The 22311-nt window shown below is 45.4% G+C and overlaps 1 protein-coding gene across 2 annotated transcripts in view; it reads left to right on the forward strand.

The window, feature by feature from the left end:
* The window catches only part of LOC133418336 (kinesin-like protein KIF26A), a 97838-nt gene extending 80701 nt beyond the window's left edge, over positions 1 to 17137 (forward strand). For both annotated transcript variants that reach the window (XM_061706921.1, XM_061706922.1), the window contains 5 exons: positions 1638 to 4593; positions 9968 to 10161; positions 11727 to 11747; positions 13865 to 14015; positions 16318 to 17137. In XM_061706921.1, the coding sequence (XP_061562905.1) occupies positions 1638 to 4593; positions 9968 to 10161; positions 11727 to 11747; positions 13865 to 14015; positions 16318 to 16490 (3495 nt within the window). In that variant the 3' untranslated portion in view covers positions 16491 to 17137. The remainder of the gene's footprint in view (positions 1 to 1637; positions 4594 to 9967; positions 10162 to 11726; positions 11748 to 13864; positions 14016 to 16317) is intronic.
* The last annotated feature ends 5174 nt before the right edge of the window (positions 17138 to 22311 follow it).

Below are 22311 nucleotides of genomic sequence, written 5' to 3' on the forward strand. Positions count from 1 at the left end.
TCTCAGAAACCAAAGTGAATCAATTCAATTCAATTAAATTTTATTTATATAGCGTCTAATACAACAAAAGTTGTCTCTAGACGCTTTCCAGAGACCCAGAACATGACCCCCGAGCAATTATTATATAGACAATGGCAGGTAAAAACTCCCATAGTGGGAGAAAAATCTTAAGCCAAACAGTGGCAAGAAAAACTCTTTAGGAGGGAAGAAACCTGGACCAGGACCTGGATTATAAGGGGGGACCCTCCTGCCGAGGGCCAGACTGGGGGTCAGGGACGTCAGCAGCAGCACAGCAGGCAGGTGGAAGCAGCAACGGGATGACCCGGGGTGGGGACAGCAGGCCAGCACGCAGCTCCCGATCAATGATCAATGACGCACCTAAAGTAAATGACGATCAATGAGAATTAATCAGTGATTGCAGACAGAAACTACTGATCCCTCAGGGGTAGTTTAGTACCAACATTATAGTATGAATCATGGGGAAGACAGAAGTGTTCCCAGGCAAGCCAAGATATATAACAGCTCCACTGTGTCCTGGGGCCTCCTTGTGGTTGGAAATGCCCAAAACACCTCCTGAGGAGGTGTCCAGATGCCCGAACCACCTAAAGTGTCTCCTCTGGATATGGAGGAGCAGTCACTCTACTCCAAGTCTCTCTTGGTGAGGAAGACCCAGAAACTTCCAGCTGGATGAACTACAGCATTTCTACTTACTGTACTGATGCTGTACATGCAGCTGAGCCCATCTAGTTACACTGTTCCAACCTTCACACGCACACAAACACCCACACCGTAATTGCTCGGGGTTCATGTTCTGGGTCTCTGGAAAGATCCTAGAGACAACTTCTGTTGTAATAGACGCTATATAAATAATATTGAATTGAATTGAACTGTCACTATATCATTCAAGCACCTCTCTTGCACAATTGTGGATGCATCCTAATAGACACCCTCCTGTTGAAAGGATCGTAACAATATGCAGAAATTGACGGCATCTTCTCCTCCACTATGTTCTTTATTAAAAAATTATTAATATGAACGCAATAAATGCCATAAATGACGCAAAAATGAGACCAGCAAAGTCGAAGAATACCTGTTATGAAACACACAATTAACTGCAATAATAACATGTACATATACAAAAAGGAAGAAAGCAGAGGAAAGATCCCAATGCATCATGGGAAGTCTCCTGGACAGCACGATTAAAGTTCTGGGTCTCTGGAAATCGCCTAGAGACAACTTTTGTTGTATTAGACTCTATACAAATTGAATTGAATTAAAGGGATATTTCAGGACATCTAAGCCAGAACTAACTCTCACCTTGATCAAAAATTAATGTTTAAATCCTCATCTTAAATGAAATGTCTGTTCTGAACTCAAACTGGTTCTAAAAGAACTAGAATGAAGAGCCTGATCACTGAAGGATCTGCCTCCCATTCTACTGCAATAGCAACCACCCATAAACCTGAGAGACTAGAGCTCTAATGGGATGATCTGGAGAGAACAGAGCAAATGCAAAGTGCCTGTCCCTGATGGAGTTCTTTTAACTTCAGTCTGTGCTGATACTAAATGCTCTAAATGGTTATGTCTTCAGGCAGTATCATTCAGGTGTTTGTTGTGTTTCTCTACATCATCTCCAGAACGCTTCCAGCTCCTCGGGAGGCGAGAGTTCCTGTGAGGAAGGCCCATCCCACCGCCTGCCTCACCTCAAACCCTTCTACCCTCACACCATGGCCCTGGACCCGGACAGGCCCCTGGTGCTCTCCAGTGATCCTGACTACTCATCCAGCAGCGAGCAGTCCTGTGACACAGTCATCTACGTCGGGCCTGGAGGGGCCGCTATCTCAGACCGAGAGCTGAGCGACAACGAGGGCCCGCCTTCTTTCGTCCCTATCATTCCCTCCCTAAACAAAAAGCGGATCAAAGATGCACCCAAGGCTGACGGCGATCATTTAAAGTGCAACACGTTTGCAGAGCTACAGGAGAGATTGGACTGCATCGATGGCAGTGAGAGTCCAGCCACATTCAGAGTGTCCGAAGCAGGAAAACCTCTGAGTAAACCCACAGAGGAGGCACCTACACCCAAATCTGATCAGAACTCCTCCCAGTGCCTCTCAGAAAGCACACCGAAACAGATAACTAAATGTGATCATAGAGAAGTCGACCTCACAAACTCTTACAAAAGGATAAGCTCAGATGGCAGTAAGCTCTTAGCTCCCCCAGCTCAGTCATGTTTGGTTGGGCCATGTGGGACATACTCCCAGGACTCTGAGCCTGTGGTGAGAGAGAAGGTCTTCCTCAGAGGAGGTGCACTTAAGCCCCCAGCCTCCCTACCGTTATCTAGGACATCCAGTATAGCATCTGATCCTGTAGCAGCACCATCCAGGGCTCCCCCAGTGGGCATGAGCTGCCAAGGCCAACCTCTTGAGTCACGGTCTCAGACCCGCGGACACCCCTTGGAATCACGCCTAGAGCTGGACTTTCTAAGGACCACAGTCACACTACAGCAGCCCGTGGAGCTAAATGGTGAAGACGAGCTTGTGTTCACCGTCATCGAGGAGCTTCCCTGTGGCCTTGTTCCAGACAACGGCCGACCTACCAATTTCCTCAACTTTGGTGCGGACTTCTCTTTGCAGGCCTCCCGCCCAGTCAGCATCATCAGCAGCATCAATGATGAGTACGATGCATACATGACTCAGCGTGAAGCTCAAGAACCTGGCATCCATACATCTGGTCCAGGTCCAGATGACTGGAAGGTCCAGTCATCTGTTTGCTCAGCCAAACCTGAGGGCAGCCATTTAATGAAAACAACATTGTTGAGGTACGAGAGCATGGCAGCAGAGAGGGCCTCCATGCTGACCTCCCCGAGTATCTTCCAGCAACATGGCCTGAAGAGCTCACTGAACGACAGTGGGGTCTGCTTCTCTGAGCTCGACAGTGATCCCGCCACCCCCAACAAATCTCCCTTCACAAAGCGTGACCCATCCCCTGACTCGGCCTCCCACGAAGCCTCCCCTAAAGTGAGAGCACTCAACACTCCAGTGTCCTCCTACTCCAGTCTTCCCAGGAAAACCAAACTTAGTTCATCTGCATCTGTGGGCTACAGCAGACAGGAAGGCAGACACCGGGACTTTTCGGTTCAGGGAAGCGGTGTTATTGATCCAAGAGAGACTGAGCTTCTCTCTGCAGGTAAGCAAACAAAAAGTAGTATGACAACTGTATCCTCTAAAAAGTCTGGAGGAAACGGCAGCAGTGTAGCTAGGTCTCCAAAGGTGCATGTTTCTTTAGTTCAGAGGGTTGTGGATGGTTGTGAAAAGTCTGGCAGCAGGAGAGGAGATACCCTCATCAAGGTTCCACGTCTCACTCGTGGTGCAACGACTCTGGGAACCGTCTCTACCCCACATTGTGCTGAATCCAGAGGTACTCATGAAGATACATCAGTTATTGGAACAGTGAGGTTTTCCTCGCTTGGAAAAAAGTCCAATGGGGCAAAGAGAAGCATGATCTCCAAGTCTGGATATGGAAACATTTCCCCTCCTGCTCCACTTGTCAGACAGTCCAGCCAAGAGCACAAGACGAAGTCTCCAAGTGCCTTAAAAACAAGCAATGACTCTGGAAAGTTTGTGTTCCCAAAAACCTCAGAGGAGGAATTCTCAATCAGGTTCAGAGCAGATTCATTCAGCCACAGGACATCGCCTTTCAAGACTGACTATAGCTTTGCCAGAATATCTTCCAGTTTGAAGACCAGAGGGGCCAAAGCAGATTGTCCTAGGAAATATGGGAGCCTGATGTCTTTTGAGAGATGCAATAGTCCAAGCTCCACAGAATTCAAAACAGAAGTGTTGAAGGATGACAGTTCTTCTGGAGGGGGAAACGGCAGGTGCAACAGATCAGGATCACGGCGTGGCTTACTATCCTCTAGCGCTGCCTCCTCTTCCCCGACCTCTTCTACCATATTTACGACCGCCAGCAAATTGGGACAGGCTCAAGGCAGCACTAGCTCTCGACCTCCTGGTTCTGGCGGACTGAAGGTCAGAACATTATCCACAACCAGCTCAAGGAGTCTGGCTGCTTCCTCAAAACCTCCTGATATTCCAGCTGGACGCAACACTGGCCTGCCTCCATCAGGCAAGTCCCCTTCACGCGCTGGAACCGGAACCAAGGTGGGAAAAGGCACCGTCATGGGCACAAAGCAGGCCATCAACAGGGCAGCCAACAATCGGGTCAGCCAGCTTGCTGCTGGTAGTTCTAGAAAGCAGCTTGGGCAGGGGTCTGGAGTAACAAGAAGTGAGGAGATTGACAGCGGGCCGCTGCTGCCGTCACCTTACAGCAAAATCACACCACCTCGGCGGCCGCAGCGCTATAGCAGCGGGCACGGCAGTGACAACAGCAGTGTCCTCAGTGGGGAGCTGCCCCCTGCCATGGGCCGCACCGCCCTCTTTTACCACAGCGGGGGCAGCAGCGGCTACGAAAGCATGATCCGAGACAGTGAGACGACGGGCAGCACCTCATCAACCCACGACTCCATGAGTGAAAGCAGTGCATCGTCGTCCAACAGAGGCAGAGTTTCCAAGTCACCCAAAAAGAGGGGAAACGGTAAGTCCAAGTCCTTAAACTTGTCACATTGTGTACAGGTGGAGGAATTATGCTCCATTCTTCATTCTTTTCATTTCATTTATTGATTTATTCCAGACATGTCAACACTATTGTTTAGAGACTAACAACATTAACACTTGAAAGAATCTATGTATCTATTGTTGTGCCACAGCGGGTTAGCTTGGCTGTCCAGTTATCGAAGGCTATTAATAATTTATTAATAATTATTAATAATTCGTAAAGTCGACTATTTATCAAATTGAATTATCAAAATGATAATAATTCTCGTATGGGGCACCACCCTGGGGCCTTAGTCCAGGGAAATTATAACTTTTAACAGCAGAAAATCAGTCTCAAAATAGGGATTATCTACCAGAACACAGTAAGAGCTGTTATTACTGGTGAATAATGTTGAAGGTGTGCAGTTCGAGCACTGAGCTCTGTCAAACAATCAGAATGTGACCAAAATTGCATGAAACAACAGAAACCACTCATTAAAAATCAATCAGGATTTATTTACATACGGGTATCAAAGCAGATGTAAATAAATACCCAAATAAATCCTGATGGCACACTACATCATTATAAAACCATTAATTAAGAAAAACACCAATCAATAAAAATGAAATGAAAGTTAAATGCATGGAATGAAAAAGAAATCAAAGCAATAATAAAGATGATAACGACCATCTACAGTTCAAACGTGGCTGTGGTATTTAAAGATGGCGGGGCTTCTGTGGTATTTAAAGATGGCCCAGCCCTGACCATGTGCAATTAGACCGGATGGTGATCCCGGTGTTTAAACCGTGATCAACTGGCGAAACGGCGCTTTAAAACATGAATGACTAGCAGAAAGTGGTGACTACAAATTAATGACAACAGTCACGATGATAATGATGATGATGTAATCTCCGCTCTGAACACAGATTTAGCTCTGAAACACTCCCAGTTAAAATAATACACCCAGGCCTCAAAACCTCACGCCTCCTGAGTCTCCGAGTGCTGATAAGGGGTTCCTGCCAGGTCTTTGGTCAGAGTCCTCAATCCAAGAGATCTCCCGCCTCTCCCGCTTCTCCTCCTGACTCTGGAATCAAAAGGGGACGGTGGTGCAGCGTGGCAGCAGCAGCCGGCGCCCCCCCCCCCCCCCCCCGGTCCGGAGGCTATCACGTCGTCTCGGGTGCGCGCGGGCCGGTCCACTTCTGGGACGTGCGGGTTACCATCGGGCTGATGAGCGTGTGGCCCCGGACGGGGCGGTGGGATGCGTCGCGGTCTGATCTGGGCAGGCTGACCGCAGGTCCTTCCAAGAGAAACTCAGATGGAAAGAGAGAAGTTAGGACAGAGGAAACGGGTCTCACCATTGATCGGGGCCGAGCTTTGAAGCGGCTTCCCCCCCTTTCCAGCTCCCAGGGACCAGGGACACGTGTGAGGTGGGAGCCGGAGCTCCGGATGAAAGTTGAGACCAAGAGTTAATGGGAGCCGGAGCTCCGCGGACCGCGGCTTCAACGGGCGGGCCCCGCAGGCCCGGTCCGTTGCGGGCCTTCCGCCTCCCCCCAGCCGGGGGGGGAGAAAGGAGATGGGATCTTGGCCCGGAGCCAAAGGATCCAGCTGCTCAGGACGAGATGTTGTGGGGAAGAGAGAGGGTCTTTTGGGGGCTCCTGGTATTTAAAGGTTTTGGAGGAGGTTCCACTGTAAGTCCAGTCCGCCCCTCAGGGGATCACAGACTCCCTGCTGGTTTCAGTGGAATTTCCACAGTGTCTCATCCCCCCCAGGTGTCGTAAACTTTAGGGCAGGGGTTCTTAACCTTTCTGACCTTGGGGCCCAATTTTTTCAGTACAGAGTGGCCCGGGGCCCATTAAATATAAACACTCTATAGCAGGGGTATTCAACTAAAACTTTAAGAGGTCCACTTAGAGAAAATTTACTCAAGCGACGGTCCAGAACATCATAATATATATATATATATATATATATATATATATATATATATATATATATATATTGTGTGTGTATATATTCAAGTAGCCTCATAGTTGTATCAACATCTGCATCTGACTGTTATATTAAAAAAAGTACATATTTGCCAATTAACATGTTTAACTTGAATTAAACATATTTTTTTCTCTTAAAAATAAAGTAGATTTTATTTTTCAAATGCTATCTTATTTTATTTCTCTACCAGCAGTTTGAATTTCCCCTTTTCTTTGTTAATTGTCTCAACACATTTTTATACTAAATTAATATAAACACATCTTAACAATTTAACAGTTTTGCAGTTTTTCTTTCTTCCCCTCTTATAATCTTATGCCTCCACTTTCTGTTGTTCAGTGAGAGAACTGGGGCCTCATTTAAAATGGACTGCGTAGGATTCATACTAAAAGTGCACGTACGCTCAAAAGCCGAAAATGCCGGGCGCAAAAAAAAATCCGGATCTATAAAACCGCGTGCACGCAGACTTCCACGTAAGGTTCTCTTTATAAATCACAGTCCAGCTGGAAGGCTGCGCACGTGAATCCGCCTGGTGTCCCGCCCTCAACACGCCCACTTTCTACCGAAAATGGAATCATTTTGCATATGAATGAGCCTGCTGAGCATGCGCAGTGGCTTCCTGCAACCTGTTTGGCTTCAGAATGAATGAATGAACGTGTCGAGCCACCGTGCCACTGAATTTCACTGAGATCTGAGATCTAGATGTTGTTGATGAGGAGGAGGACAGGAAAACCACATTATTTTCTGGTCACAGTAAAAGTAGAAAAATAAATAGTAAATAAAGCGAGTGAGTGGCAGCACGCCGTTGCTGCGCGGAACGCCGTGAGTTCCCCGGTGCAACAGGGGGACACACGTCCCCCCGTCTTTTCAAAATCATGTTTATTTTCCCCTTACTTTTTACAGTTTAAAAACTAACGGTAGGCTCAGCCTTAAATTGCAAATTATCAAGACACTGTATGAAAGCGATACGAGAGCAGCCCCACTTCACCCCCCCGCTCTCCCTCCTCCTCCCTCCCCTCAGAGCTGCTCAGGGCGGGTTTATGGTTCTGCGTTCCTTTAACGCAGAGCCTACGGCGTAGGTGCGCGTCGCCGCGTACCTTACGCCGTAGGCTCTGCGTCGTTTTAACGCGGGACCCTAATTTAGGCACCATACACCTGCATGTAAAGGTTTCACGCGCGCGTAAAACTCATATGAAAACAAATCTGAGTCCCTTTAGGGAAGAAATGAGGGGCTCCGTGGGGCTCCCTAAACGCAGCCCCTCATTTGTTCTGTCCTAAAGCGGTGAAGGAGGTTCCCGGCGTGTCCTGCACCGCGGCTGCAGCTCCAGCAGCACCAGAGTCCTGACTGACAGCTTCACACACAGAGGAACACGATCAGCGCTATATTATTTTATTTTATTATTTTATTATTTTAAGTCTTATATATTTTGTGATATGTGATGACATTATTAAGAGTATGACATGAATCTGGCTTCATTTCACCACCTCAAACCCTGCGTCGCCAGTTCCCCGTGTCTTAAGTAAATTCTTACGGGAGGGTCCTAGTTGCCGTAAAGATAAGCAGATTTTTCGGTTAGTTTTTTCTTTTTAGATCCGAGGATTTGCGTAGAAGGTGGCTTCCGCAACTTTCAGGCGCTTTTTCTGCGCAAGCAAGCTTTATAGATGAGGCCCCTGAGCTGTAATTTCTCCTGTCAGGACTTTAAATCTGGGCTGGATGGTGTCAGGTTCTCATATGCATGTGGAGGTGCTCATTGGTGAACCTGGAACGATATTTAGTTTTAATTATGTTCACTGTGGAGAAAGCTGCTTCACAGCTGTATCTGGACCCAGACATGGGCAGGATGTTTTAAGATGGTCAGCTTATTTTCTGTGACTTTGTGTTTTGTTTCAGTGGCGTTTCACTTTCGCACTTTGAACGCCACGGTCTCTGAACGTATGAGACACTGGTTTTGTCCCGGTGGGAAGACTGAACAGGATGAATTTGTCCATTCCGGGTTGCATATTTAAAAATACAGCGAGGACAAAACTTAGTTTGATTTTACTTTAAGTTATTTACATTAATAAGTTGTCAGGACTCAGTGTGTCGGGTTCATCCGAGCCTGATCAGCTGCGACGGGCACAGCCCGCACCGCAGCTCTCTGGTCGCGCTGCAGCAGTTACTTTCGATGCTTTTTCGAAAGCCCGAACAGTCCAGTCCAGCAGACACGACAGCCCACGCATCTACCTCTACCATCCTTCAGCAGTAACGACGGAGCCCACCGCCCGAGCGGCAGCCTCAGCCGACCTCCCCGGCCGCGGGGACGCGCCGGGATAAATGATCACGCCGCGCTCGCTCGCTCTGGGCGCAGACCCAATTAATCGATCCCTAATCCTGGCGGATCTAAACCTACTCTGTGCAAAATGAAGGATTTTCTCTGTAAATACACACCATTTCTCTTACTATTGCACGTACAGCTAGCTGAGTGTCTTCTTCTCCTCATTTGGTTGGGAGTTGCTATGCAGTCCCGCGGCCCCCGCGGCCCACACGTACAAAACTGAATTTTTTTTGGCGGCCCACTAGATGGCGCTCGCGGCCCAAGTGTGGGCCGCGGCCCTATGGTTAAGAATCACTGCTTTAGGGGGTATCTTCTCTGGGGATTTTCCACTGCTCCCTTTGTTTTGAGGCCATGTGGCATACGGCAGGGGGTCATAAACTGGGGGTTATAAACTGACCATGGCTTTCGGCCTTTACTGGTCTGAAAATGTTCACCCAATCATGAATTCATAATCATTTATAAGTTCAGAGTTCACATGGGCACATGGGCGGGCACAACACTATAAACAAATAGTTACACGTATACACACATGCATACACACACATTTTGAACACAAAGAATTGTAAACAAATGCATATAAATAAATTAATCTACTGTAACTGAATGTACACAAAATAAATCTATAAAGTACATTTATACCCAATGTGCACACAACTATCTATATATACATACCTATATACATGCACACCCATAACAATACACACAACATATACTGTACATCTAATTTAACATGTATAAAAAGTGGTAGAAGAAGCAAAACATATTTAATCCTACCCATTCTCCAATATTCCATAATTACACTTTTTGTCCATCCGGTTTTCTGAGTCTTATGAATAAAAAAAAAAAAGGAATTGCAGAAACTAATCTAATATTATTTTAATGCTAAATTTTAACTTTATAAATTGACATTCAGACAGAGTTTCACATATATAAACTTCCACATATACAGTGCACCCTGAGGGCACCCACTCCTGGGAAGACCAATAATCATCTGGAATGTTTTCCTTATGTGAACAATCCACTACTGAGTACGTAGATAATCCTGACAGTTGTTCCACCGTGTCTTTGTTCAGGTGGATTTCTGCGGCGGCGACTGATCCCGGCTCCCCTGCCGGACTCTTCCTCCCTGGGCAGAAGGGTAGGGGGTCAGTGGGTGGACCGACCAACACTGGGCGGAGCCCTGAGAGAGCCATTTGAGATAAAGGTGTACGAAATCGACGATGTGGAGCGTCTGCAGAGGAGGAGGGAGGCGGCGGCAGGGTCAGAGGTAAGGAGGTGAAATCAGTTGGAAGTGGTGCATTCAGTGTCTGCTGGGTAATTTGGACATCATCATCGAGGACGTGTGGCAGGAGTCTGACCAGAAACCAAACACCTGAGCCTCTTTCTACTTTGCCCTGAGCAGTACACCTGCGTCACGGCCTCAAACCAAAGTCAAATCCAGAGAAAAGTGCTAACAAATCATCATCGTCATCGTCATCATCATCATCATATGGAGTTGGGCTAATGTTGTAAACTGTAGGCAAGATGAAACAGGTGAGTTTTGAGGAGTGGTTTGAAGGTTACTAGAGAGCGCCACTAGGGATTTTGGGTCCCATGAAAATAATATTTACAGGGCTCTCAACACAGGGGCAAATTTTTTAATATTATTTTACATACAATTATGCATTTGAAGGGGATTTTTTCTATCATTACCATATTTGTGAAAGAAGTCCAACATGACAGTTAACATGTACAGTAGGGGATAAAACTGAGCAATCTGAATACTGTTTGTGTCAAACCACCGGTACGCTACCTGTCCATAGAGTAGGCTATTGCAGTAGTCGAGTCCAGATGCGATGACGCCATGAATCAGAAGCTCGCTTCCAACCTGTCTGTGTAGATGTCTGCTATATGCTTGCTGACCAGGACGACTGATCCGTGTAAGGGAAAGAATGAATGGGGCCATGTATGGATCCCAAACACAATGCCCGGGCAATGAAAGAGTGGCTCCCTAAGAAACATTTCAAGGTCCTGGAGTGGCCTAGCCAGTCTCCAGATCTCAACCCCATAGAAAAACTTTGGAGGGAGTTGAGAGTCCATGTTTCCCAGCGACAGCCCCAAAACATCACTGCTCTAGAGGAGATCATGGAGGAATGGACCAATACCAGTAAAGTGTAGAAAACCTTGTGAAGACTTACAGAAAACATTTGACCTCTGTCATTGCCAACAAAGTGTATATGAGTATTGAGATTAACTTTTGTTATTGACCAAATACTTATTTTCCAGTATAATTAACAAATACATTCTTCTTTTTTCATTCTCACTCTCATAGTTGAAGTTTACCTATAATGAAAATTACAGGCCTCTCTCGTCTTTTTAAGTGGGAGAACTTGCACAATTGGTGGCTGACTAAATACTTTTTTCCCCCACTGCACAGAAAAGGCAGCAAGAAAAATAACTGGGTTTTTACTGAAGCTAAAGTACGGCTTCTGTCCGGAGGATCCTGTATCCTAAAAGACTGCAGCCTGCGGTGCAGCACCGTCGGGTTCATGCACAGCTCTTATCCTGCTGTGACCAAACAGCTCAACAGTAAATAAACTATGGGGACTGTGTTTCTGTGATCCAGACAGCTGCTAAAATGAGCAATAACTTAGCAATTTATAATTCTAGATATATCTATTTAACTATTTAGGTTTTTAATATATTTGACATTTACAGTTTTTTAAAGATCGTTATCTATTTTTGCGCCGGTGCAAGTGGTGGATTTCATTCTGCACTTCGTCTTGCTGAATGAAGCTAAAGGAATGTTGAATCCTGAATGCTCATTCCTCTCTCTCTGTCGTTCCTCCACAGACATTCCACGATGTGGAAAAGGTGAGTTCATCATTAAATGTTTACCAAACAGAACGCTGCCAAACTCGGTCAGAACCGTATCAGATGTCATCGTCTGAGAACACTGGTAGAACATCTTCATCTTGTTGACCTTCATGAATAATGTGCAGACCGCTGCTCCAGCCTATATTGCCAAACTCAGGTCCAACCTTTCGTTGCCGAGGCGACAGCTCACTCAGCCTCTTTGGCTGACCTGCCCCCCCCCCCCCCCCCCCCCCCCCGCCCCCCCCCCGCCCGAAAACCTGGAGACCACTAGTCTGATTCCTGGCCCGTGGTTCCTACCCTGACCACCAGGCTCTGGATCCAGAGGAACTGCATGTATTGCCACTGCGAGCACGGTAGTTCAGGTTTTTATTATTTAAAGGTTTTATGCTGGACGCGACATTCACATGGGTGGAACTCTGCTGGGAGTTTCAGCAGGAACCTTCAAGTGTCAGGAACCTTGACTGCGAGAATCAGAACCAGAACAGAACCAGAACCCTGCATGCTCTGTCACTTCTGTAGTAGATGCATTTGTGGTAAACCAGAGGTAGAATCCAGGGGCCTCATGTACAAAGACTTGCGTGGATTTCCTACTGAAACATGGCTTACGCTTAAATCCAGAAAACGTCCTATGCACAAAAAAATCCAGATGTATGAAACTGCGCGTAGGCATGAATCCAAGCACATTTCCTTTGTACATCCCAATCAACGTGGAATTGAGCGCACAATGGAGTACCAGACTCCTCCCTGTCCACGCCCCCATTTAAATATGCAAATGTATTTAAATAGGCCCTCGAGGGCCGGTTTCCCTGTTTAATTGCACCATGATACAAGGAGCTGTGTCATCAACAGAACTATCCAGACTTTGATGACAAGCTGGTGACGATGATTAATTAGAATCAGGTGTGTTAAAGCAGTGAAACATCTAAAACATGCAGGACACCGGTCCTTCTGGGATTCAGTTTGACACCTGTGACATATTTAAAAAAAAAAAAAAAAATTTATATTCTTTATTTCATTCAAAAAAATTAAATAATTCAATACAAATATACAAATGTTCTTAACTTGTGAATGAAAAGCAAGCAGAAAGAAGAAGAATCTTATCTGATCTGCCCCTTTTTCCAAGAAATAACTTCACAAATAACATAAATTAATCATATAATCTGTACATTAATGGAATGAAAATGCTTCCTGTTAACGTACACATATTCATCCAGTGATGGTGCTTTTATAGCAATGTGTTGGCGGTCGATAGCTCCGATTACATTAGGAAAACCGGCTAAATATTCTTTCTCTTCTTACTGCGCCATTTGTGATATCTTCTAACACTGCCAAAGCTGCCATTGTTGTTACCGGTATTTCTGCACCACTTTGCTTTTATATCCACTCGTGTAATTGCAGACAGTTGAATGTGTTAATTGTTCACCAGTGTGTCTCTGATGTGCACTCACTCTGAGGGCTAATTGTTTTCACATTATTAACAGTTTCCCAGCATCACCACTAAGTGTCGCCAACGGACCAATAGCTGTGGAAACGTGCGTACGCCAGCCATGAAGTTGGCGTCGGGCACCGCACATTTCCACGGTCATTTCACTCTTGATACATCTGAACGTTTGCGTGGACAAGGGCGTACGCCATGTTTTTGTGCGTACGCACCCTTTGTACATGAGGCCCCTGGTCTGCCGTCTAACTCGTTGTTGCATATCTGTCTGTCTGTCCAGTACTTGAAGGATTTTGTTTCATAGATCTGTTAACTTCTTCTTTTTATGTCTCAGATATATAAAGCTCCACCAGTCTTCTTCACAGACACCTTTTGTCTGGTTTTCACATGTGAAGCAGCATTGTGGCCATTCTTCATCACCTGTCCTCCTCATTTGTCCCTAATCCTGCTCTCACCTTCCGTCCTGCAGATTAAGTCTGCAGATTAATGCCTATTTTAACTCTGGCTGACTTAATTAAATCTATCAGTGGATTGAGAGGTCTTAGAGCAGGTTAACAGCTCCTCCTTCCTCTCCTGGTAGTCCTCCTCCCCCCCTCCGTCAGCTACCCAGGACTCTACTGCCTTTGTCCTCACGTGTTCAGGACCCTGCAGTGTTCTGATTCTGTTTTGTCTTCAGGGTCTGCTTTATTTCAACGGCCGGCTGAAGATGCTGGAGAGGCGGCAGCAGAAGATCAGAGAGCTAAAGAGCAAACACGAGCGGCTGAAGGTGGAGCTGGAAGAGGCCAAAGGGCAACTGATGCTCCACCCGGGCAAGTGGAGCGGCGAGTGTAAGTACAAAAACCAAGTCTACTGAAAAGTGCAAAACAATCAATCTAAGAGGTATTAGGGTCCAAAGCCATCGTGTACAAGGCTCTGGAATGAGCGGGCTGGTGCAGTACAGGAGGTACAGGAATCTGGAGTTATCAAGGTAAATGGATTCAAATCCATCAGACTCGGGGCTAGAGGGGTCAAAGCCAGGTCTACAGTCACCAGCCTTCAAATACAGCTCTCAAAACTATTGATCTCTATTTCTAGTTCTTTTTTTAAAAGATTATTTGGCCGGGACTCAAACCTGTGCTGCCTTCGCGAGGGTGATAGCCTCTGTAAATGACTCCAGCTCAACCCACTGGGTTATGGAGGGCCGGAGCTGGTCTCCTTCTACTGAATCCGTTCTGTTGATGGAGGTCAGGAGCTCCTACTCCGAGTCAAGGATGTTGGAAGGCTCAGCTACCACCCTCTGGGCTTGCCTGACAACTGTTTGTTCATAACTACAAGAAATGATGGTCCCTTTTCCCCATCACCTTTACGGCTGTATGCACCCAATGGGCCAGTTTGGTTTTCAGCCTGACGGTGCGGTTCCCATACCAGGCTGACATCCCATATCGGACCAATCTCTCCAGTACTGCCTTGTAAACTAAAAACATGATACTTTTCTCCACATCATACAGCCTCAATCTGCGTAAAAAGTGCAGTCTTTGCTGCAGACGGGCGCACAGACTTCCCACATGGACATCCCAACTAAAAGAGTTGTCTAGATGAACACCAAGATGTTTGTATGAGCTGACCTGCTCAGTGGGTGGGTCATGTGATCCCCTATCAATCTTGGATCGATGACCATCACTAGAGTTTTTTGGACGTTCAAAGTTAAACGAAAAGCATCACACCATTTCACAAAATGATACGACCCTGGGAGTTATTTCAGGCAGACAATCTCTGCAGTGCGTGCACCCACTTATTCTCCCCTCTGAATGGTTCCAATTACTCAATTTGTTCCTTAACCTATTTAAAAAACAGGAAGTATGCATTCTTAGATGCCTTCGGATGTCTCAACCTAGCTTGCTGTCAATCCCACATCCACCCAGCTTCCACCTTTGGGCTCAGATTCAAAAGGGGGGGGTTACCCCTTTATTTATGTGTAAACCTGATAAACTTTGCTTGAATGGAGCCTAAACCCTAAAGCCAAATATGTGTTACAATAAAGTGTTTTAAACTTACTGCGGGAGTTCAATTCATTTCAACTCAAATTTTATTTATATAGCGTAAGGGGGGACCCTCCTGCCGAAGGCCAGAGTGGGGGAGTCGGGGACCTCAGCAGCACACAACAGGCATGTGGAAGCAGCAGCTGGAAGACCAGAGGGGGGGGACGCAGGCAGGCGGAAGCAGCAGCGGGATGACCGGGGATGGGGGGGGACCGGGACCGCAGGCCAGAATGCAGCTCCCGAGGCTACGGCCTGCAAACATGCACAAAAAAAAAGAAAAAGGGGGGGCCAGCACAAGAAACTACAGGAGCGATGGACAAAATGATAGCTATGAGACGTTTATAAAAATGGAAATGGAGAAGAGAGGAAGAGAAAGGGAGAGGAGAACAAGGCTGAGAGGCACCGCCCAGCGGATCATGTCGGTGCAGCATAGGCCTATAGCAGCATATCTACCGCGAAGCTATATTTGAGACTATCAGTGTCTTGTTCTATAGCTGCAACTACTGCAACTACTGACTCTAACACACTAGAGTTTACACTACCTAGAGATTTACCAACACCAGCTAGGTTTACTAAACACTAACTATAGGCTTTACTAAACAGAAAGGTTTTAAGTTTAGTTTTAAAGGTGGGGGTGGTATCAGCCTCCTTAACCCAGATTGGAAGTTGGTTCCATAGTAATGGTGCCTGATAGCAGAACACCCGCCCTCCAAATCTACATTTAGATACTCTAGGAACTACGAGTAAACCTGCACTCTGAGAGCGGAGAGCTCTGCCAGGAACATAAGGCACTATCAGGTCTTGTAAATGCTGCGGAGCTGAGCCGTTTTGGGCTTTATATGCAAGTAATAAAATTTAAAATTGTAACATTTTTGAGTTGTATGACTGAAATGCTCTATTTCAGAAAAAGTGTAGCTGAAGGGCTTGAGTCTTATTGCAGGAGAGTAAGAATGGTGGCGTGGTCAGAAAATTTAAAAACAAGGTTCCCGGGGGAACGATCAGCCATGTAATATTATGTAATAATTCTGTGAATTGGTCAATAAATGGATTGTTAAAAACAAAAACCTCTCTCTGCTCCTCTCTCTGTTCCTGTCTGTGCCCTCCTCTGCAGTTGACGTGGCCCAGGACCTGGAGCATGACTCCCAGGAGTACCTGGAGTCTCTGACTCAGGTGACAGCAGAGCTGGAGTACTGCGTCAACCTCTGCAAGTCCCGCATCATGATGGAGACCTGCTTCGATGTTTCCATGACAACAGGGGCTGGACGACAGAGGATGGAGGCGTGAAGGCTTGACATGTTGCCCTGTAGAGAACGCTGTAGAGAACCAAAACTCCACCCGTGAATAAAGCAACAGCAGGTTTCTGCTTTTTATTTCCCAGAAGGACTGATGTTTGTCACATCACACCACGACCCTCAGGTCCTGAACCGGATCTGGGAACACCGACGGGACAGAAGCTCTGGAAGTGCCTTTCTATTTATTTTCTACTGGAGCTCCTTTATTTTCTTTGAGTTTTCTTTTTCTTGTTTACCATATTTTATACGGATCATCTTGGTTTTTATGGTGCTGATCTTTATTATGCAACTTGATTTAGAGGATAAAGTTTAAAAGATGAAAGCAGGCTTAAGTTTTAGTCAAAAAAGCAGCAGAAGAAACCTCTCAAGTGTGCTCCATGTCAGACCACAGGTGTGTTCATGTGCGTGCACTCTGCAGGAAGAAGAAGAAGATGATGTCCTCTGCTGAGTTCAAACAGGGTTTAAAGGTTAACGAGGTCCTGGATGTGTTTTTCCATTGTTTTATTTACCATGTTGGGAATAACGTCCAAAAAAAGTAATGTAGTTACATAAATACGTTTATTGTGCATTACTCTCACGACCTCTCAGACCTTTTGTACTTGTCATGATCCCAGCGACGCATGTTACAAAGCATTTGACCTGAAACTGAGTGTTTTGCTTATTTAAGAATTCCCATAAACTTCAAGACATTCCAGCATCAGAAAGAAAATTCTGCGGTTAAAGCAGCTGCTTGTTTCCTGGTTCTGGAAGTGAATATTTCAGATGACCCAGTTAAACAGGTGAAACCACGTCCCAACGCCAGTCCTGGAAGCAGCAAGGACGACCTTAGTTCCCGGCAAAATATCAGTTTCCGTTTCACTGGAACAAATATTTGTTTACTTTTAGGAAGCGGGTTCTGTCTTGGTTCTCTCCCAGATCCAGGGTTGTGTCTCACTTCTGACTAGAATCCCCCTCAGTTCCATTACAGTTCGATCTAGGTTCTGTGTTGGTTCTGTCTTGACTCTCTCTCTGGTCCGTCTAAAACTCCATTCCAGTTCCAACTCGGTTCCATCACAGTTCTGTCTAGGTTCTGTCCCGGTTCTGTCTTCCAACAACTTCTGGTTGTGGAACACTGTTATGAGTTGTGAAAACACACTGCAGGGAATATTGCTACGTCCTGGCATTAGTGCAAACGCACAGCTGGAGAAAACCTGCAGGATGTTTTCATAGCGTCATCACTGAGGAAACATGATTCAGAAGAAACTCTGAAGGACAGATGAGAACATGCACTGCTGATGAAGGGACCAGACAAGAGAAATCCTGGACAGCGTTGTAAAGCACTGAAAGTGACAATGGTTCCGTTGTGCTGCTTTGAGATATTTCTGGGTGCACCGAAGGTTCGGACACACCCACAGCAAAGATAATTGATCGCCACACCTGCTTTCCCCCCCGGGACGCCGTTGACACCCCCAAATGATCGGCTGTCACTGAGTTGACCGTGGTTCACCGATTCTGGTCCTACTGCACCACAGCGCCCTCTGCTGGATCTGTAACCACGATCCATGGAATGCCAAGTCCTATTGGAATTATCTAATATACCTGAAATACTAATGTTTACAACAAAAATACCTGAAATACTAATATTTACAGCAAAAATAGCTGTAATAATAATGTTTATAGTAATACTAATGTTTAGAGCAAAAATACCTGAAATACTAATGTTTACAATAAAAATAGCTCAAATATCAATGTTTACAACAAAATACCTAGTGTTTACAGCAACAATGTGTAATAATATTTACAACAAAAATACCTGAAATACTAATGTTTAAAGGCAATACCTGTAATGCTAATATTTACAGTAATACTAATGTTTACAGTAAAAATACCTGTAATACTAATATTTACATCAGAAATACCTGAAATACTAATGTGTACAGCAATACCTGTAATGCTAATGCTTACAGTAATACTAATATTTACATCAAAAATACCTGAAATACTAATGTTTACAGCAAAAGAACATCCAGAAACTGCAATACATTCAAAACAGCACTGCCAGGATCCTGATAAGAGTCCGGAAATATGAGCACATAACACCCTTTCTCCACTCACTCCACTGGCTCACTGTGTCAACCCAGATTGAATACAAAGTCCTACTCCTTACTCCATAAATGGACATGCACCTCCGTACCTACAAGAACTCCCCAAACCTCTACCCGCACCCTCAGATCTACAAACCGCTCGCTCCTCCGGGTTCCCAACACCAAGTTCCGCACCATGGGGACCGGCGTTTTGCTCAGTAGCGTCCCACTTATGGAACAGTCTCCCTGACCATCTAAGGGCGGCACAGACACTGGACTCTTTTAAGACTGGACTAAAAACCTTTTTATTCAGGAAGGTGTTTTTGAGTTGAGCTTTATGACTTATTGTTTTAACTGTGTACTGGCTCTGTGGCACTCTGAGATTCTTGGATGAAGAGTGTCTTACAAATAGAATTATTATTATTACCTGTCATGCTAATGTTTACAGTAATACTAATGTTTACAACAAAAATACCTGTGATGCTAATGTTTATAAAAATACCTGAAATACTATTGTTAACAGTAATACTAATATTTACAACAAAAATACCTGTAATACTAACAAAAATACCTGTAATGCTAATGTTTACAAAAATACCAGAAATACTATTGTTTACAGTAATACTAATGTTAACATCAAAAATACCTCAAATACTAATATTTACCACTAAAATACCTGATATACAAATGTTTACATTAAGTACAGACCTAACTGCCGTTAGGCGGTGGCTATGCAGGGACATTTCCCCGCGCCACTCCCTGCAACTGACCTCACTGGGGTGCTGAATCCCAAGTGTTGTCCCTCCTCCTTAGCCACATCCAGGAACTAGCCTTCTCTGCCGACTCTTTGATGGCCCTCCTCAGACCAGAACCGGTCATTCCTGCAGCACGGAGGAGCCGGGTCACCGACCCTCCCACTAAGCCCTTGCATCCAACCTCCACGGGGTGAATGGACGCAGACCAGCCTCCCCCCGTGCAGTCCTCTGCCAGGTCGCTGGACATTGACCGCTTGAACTCATGTACTACTGGTATTCCCTCCTCCCAGGGCACAGTTAGTTCAATGATGAGGACTTTCCTGGCAGCTGAGGACCACATCACAACATCTGGTCTTAGCGTGGTGTGTGTTACCCGGGTTGGGAAGACTAGCTGCTTGTCCAGGTGCACACGCATCTCCCATCCCTTACCAGGGGTAAGCAGCGCCGATCTTCCCACCTCTGTCTTTTGCCCTACCTCTCCTGGTTTGACGAATGCAATGTTTGGCCGATGGTGATCCGTGGAGTTGTGGTGGTCTCTCCAACAGCTCTGCCAACTTCCTCAGAACCTGATTGTGTCGCCACCGGAAGCGCCCCTGCATCAGCGCAACATTGCACCCTGACAGGATGTGCTTTACAGTAATACTAATGTTTACAACAAAAATACCTGAAATACTAATGTTTGCAGCAAAAATATCTGAAATACTGAAGTTTACAGGAACAGCACCTGTAATACTAATATTTACAACAAAAATCAGTAGCTCAGACATGAGCATCATGTTAACCTGTTGAACATGACGTCTAAGCAATCCAGAGGGTTTAGAAGAGATTTGAACCATGTACTGTATGAGGAGATGTTCAGTCTAGAAAGAGAGAAACTATCTTTAAACATGCACATAAACACTGATTGTCAGAAAATGTGAAAATCTTCAGGTAAACTCATGACCCTTGTGAGCAGGCAGCAGGCTGAAGTTCTCCGCCTCTGAAAGCTCCTGGAGGGAGGTAGATCCTCACCAACCACTGGTTTTTTGAAGTTACTTTGGTTATTATAGGATTGGGTCACTGTTTTATAAACCATAATCAAACCGCATGTGGAACACAGACTAAAAAACACGAAGCATTCGCTCATATGGCCCATTTGAATGTTTGAAGTCTTTTTTTGTCACACGAGATGCAGCCATGTGGCTTGAGAAGCTGACGAGAACACATCCACTGCATGTCAATCAAAGTTAGCTGGAGCTACTAGCTCACTTCAGCCAAACCTCACTGAAATATCTTCGGATCTGCGGTCAAAGGTTTCCAGCAGGATAAACCGGTTAACATGTTGGCTGGAGGGCGAAACCAAAAATGAACGTTTAGCCTTAAGCCAAACAGTGGCAAGGAAAAACTCTAGGAGGGAAGAAACCGGGACCAGGACCTGTATCATAAGGGGGGATCCTCCTGCTGGGGGCCAGCTGGGCAGAGCAGGAAAAGAGAAAACAGACAGAGAGAATGAAGAAACCTCACAGTGATGGAGGTGGACAAGACCAACCGGAGTTCCTGGGGGAAACCCTGTTTCCTCAAGAGCCGCAGGAAGTACAACTGCTGCCGGGGCCTCTTGAGGATGGAGCTGATGTTCTGTTTCCACTTCAGATCCTGAGATACGTTGGTCCCCAGGAATCTGAAGTTCTCGACAGAAAACATGCGGCTGCTGAGGACAACCCAGAACCTTCCAGACAAACCCAAAAGCTTGAAACCCAACCCAAAACATTCCAGATCAACCCAAAACATTCCAGATCAACCCAAAACATTCCAGATCAACCCAGGTCCACCAGAACTTTCCAAACAAACCCAGAACCAAATATGATGTTAGGTCTTTATTCACACTTCAGAAGTCCAAACAACACAAGTCATGGGAATAAAGTGATGACAGCTAGACATTGCATACGTTTGCTGTCATTCCATAGACCACACCTCTAATAGATTCATTTTCAGTTCTAAACTTACTATAAAAATGCATGTGTAAAGTTGTCATGGATGGGAAATCTAATTATAGAGCTCAAAAGTGATTTTCACAACTAATTTTTATATTGAACAGAACATTTAAAGAATTAAGCCAAACTTTACAGAAGTAAACTGTTAAAAAAAATAAACACGGAGACACTCTGAGTTTCATTTTAACATTTAACATATTTAAACACTCTGAAGATGGTCTGGACTCTGGTTGGTGGAGTTACAGGTTTTAAAGAGAATCACATCAGTCAGATTAAAATCTGATTTAAAGTTCAGGAGATCTTTGAGAAGACTGAGTCCTTCAAATGAAGGAAATCTGTGCAAAACAGATAAAGGGGCATTGTAATTTTGTTGTAATTTTTGTTGATAAAGGGGTGAGAGAACCACAAGAAAACACACAACGGGCACACAAACGCCGCCATCTACGCTCACGAAAAAGTGATTTGAATGTGAAAAGTTGCCGTCCTTCATGCACACGTCAAGGCTGGAGACGCTTGCTGGTGAAGCAGTGAATTACAAAATATGAGGAAAAGTGACGTCAACAATAAGTTCACGACCACGTGAAGGACACGACAGTCCCCACATCACCAGATGCAACAGCTGCAACAATCTCATAATCAACCAAATGATTATATAAAGGTAGGAGCTCAAAGATGGAAGCTGTCAATCACAACGATTTAGCTGATTTGCAGCTGGTGAAAAGGTTGTGGACTGGAACAAAGCAGGTGAAACTATTAATGAGGACATTTCCCTCTACTATGTTCAGTCTTACCTAGAATTCAACTGAGAGCAGAGTGATCACAACCTTCACTCCATCACATCGTTTACTGCATCACAAGTTAACTCTATCACATCGTTTACTACGTCACAACCTTCACTTCGTCACATCCTTTACTGCATCACATCATTAACTGCATCACAACCTTCAGTCCATCACATTGTTTACTTACTGTGCACTGGAAGCAGTCTGAGTGCCGCCAACCGTTCAAGTGTTGGCCTCAAGTGT

Source organism: Cololabis saira, chromosome 18, assembly GCF_033807715.1.
Source record: "Cololabis saira isolate AMF1-May2022 chromosome 18, fColSai1.1, whole genome shotgun sequence".
Classification (NCBI taxonomy): Eukaryota; Metazoa; Chordata; class Actinopteri; order Beloniformes; family Belonidae; genus Cololabis; species Cololabis saira.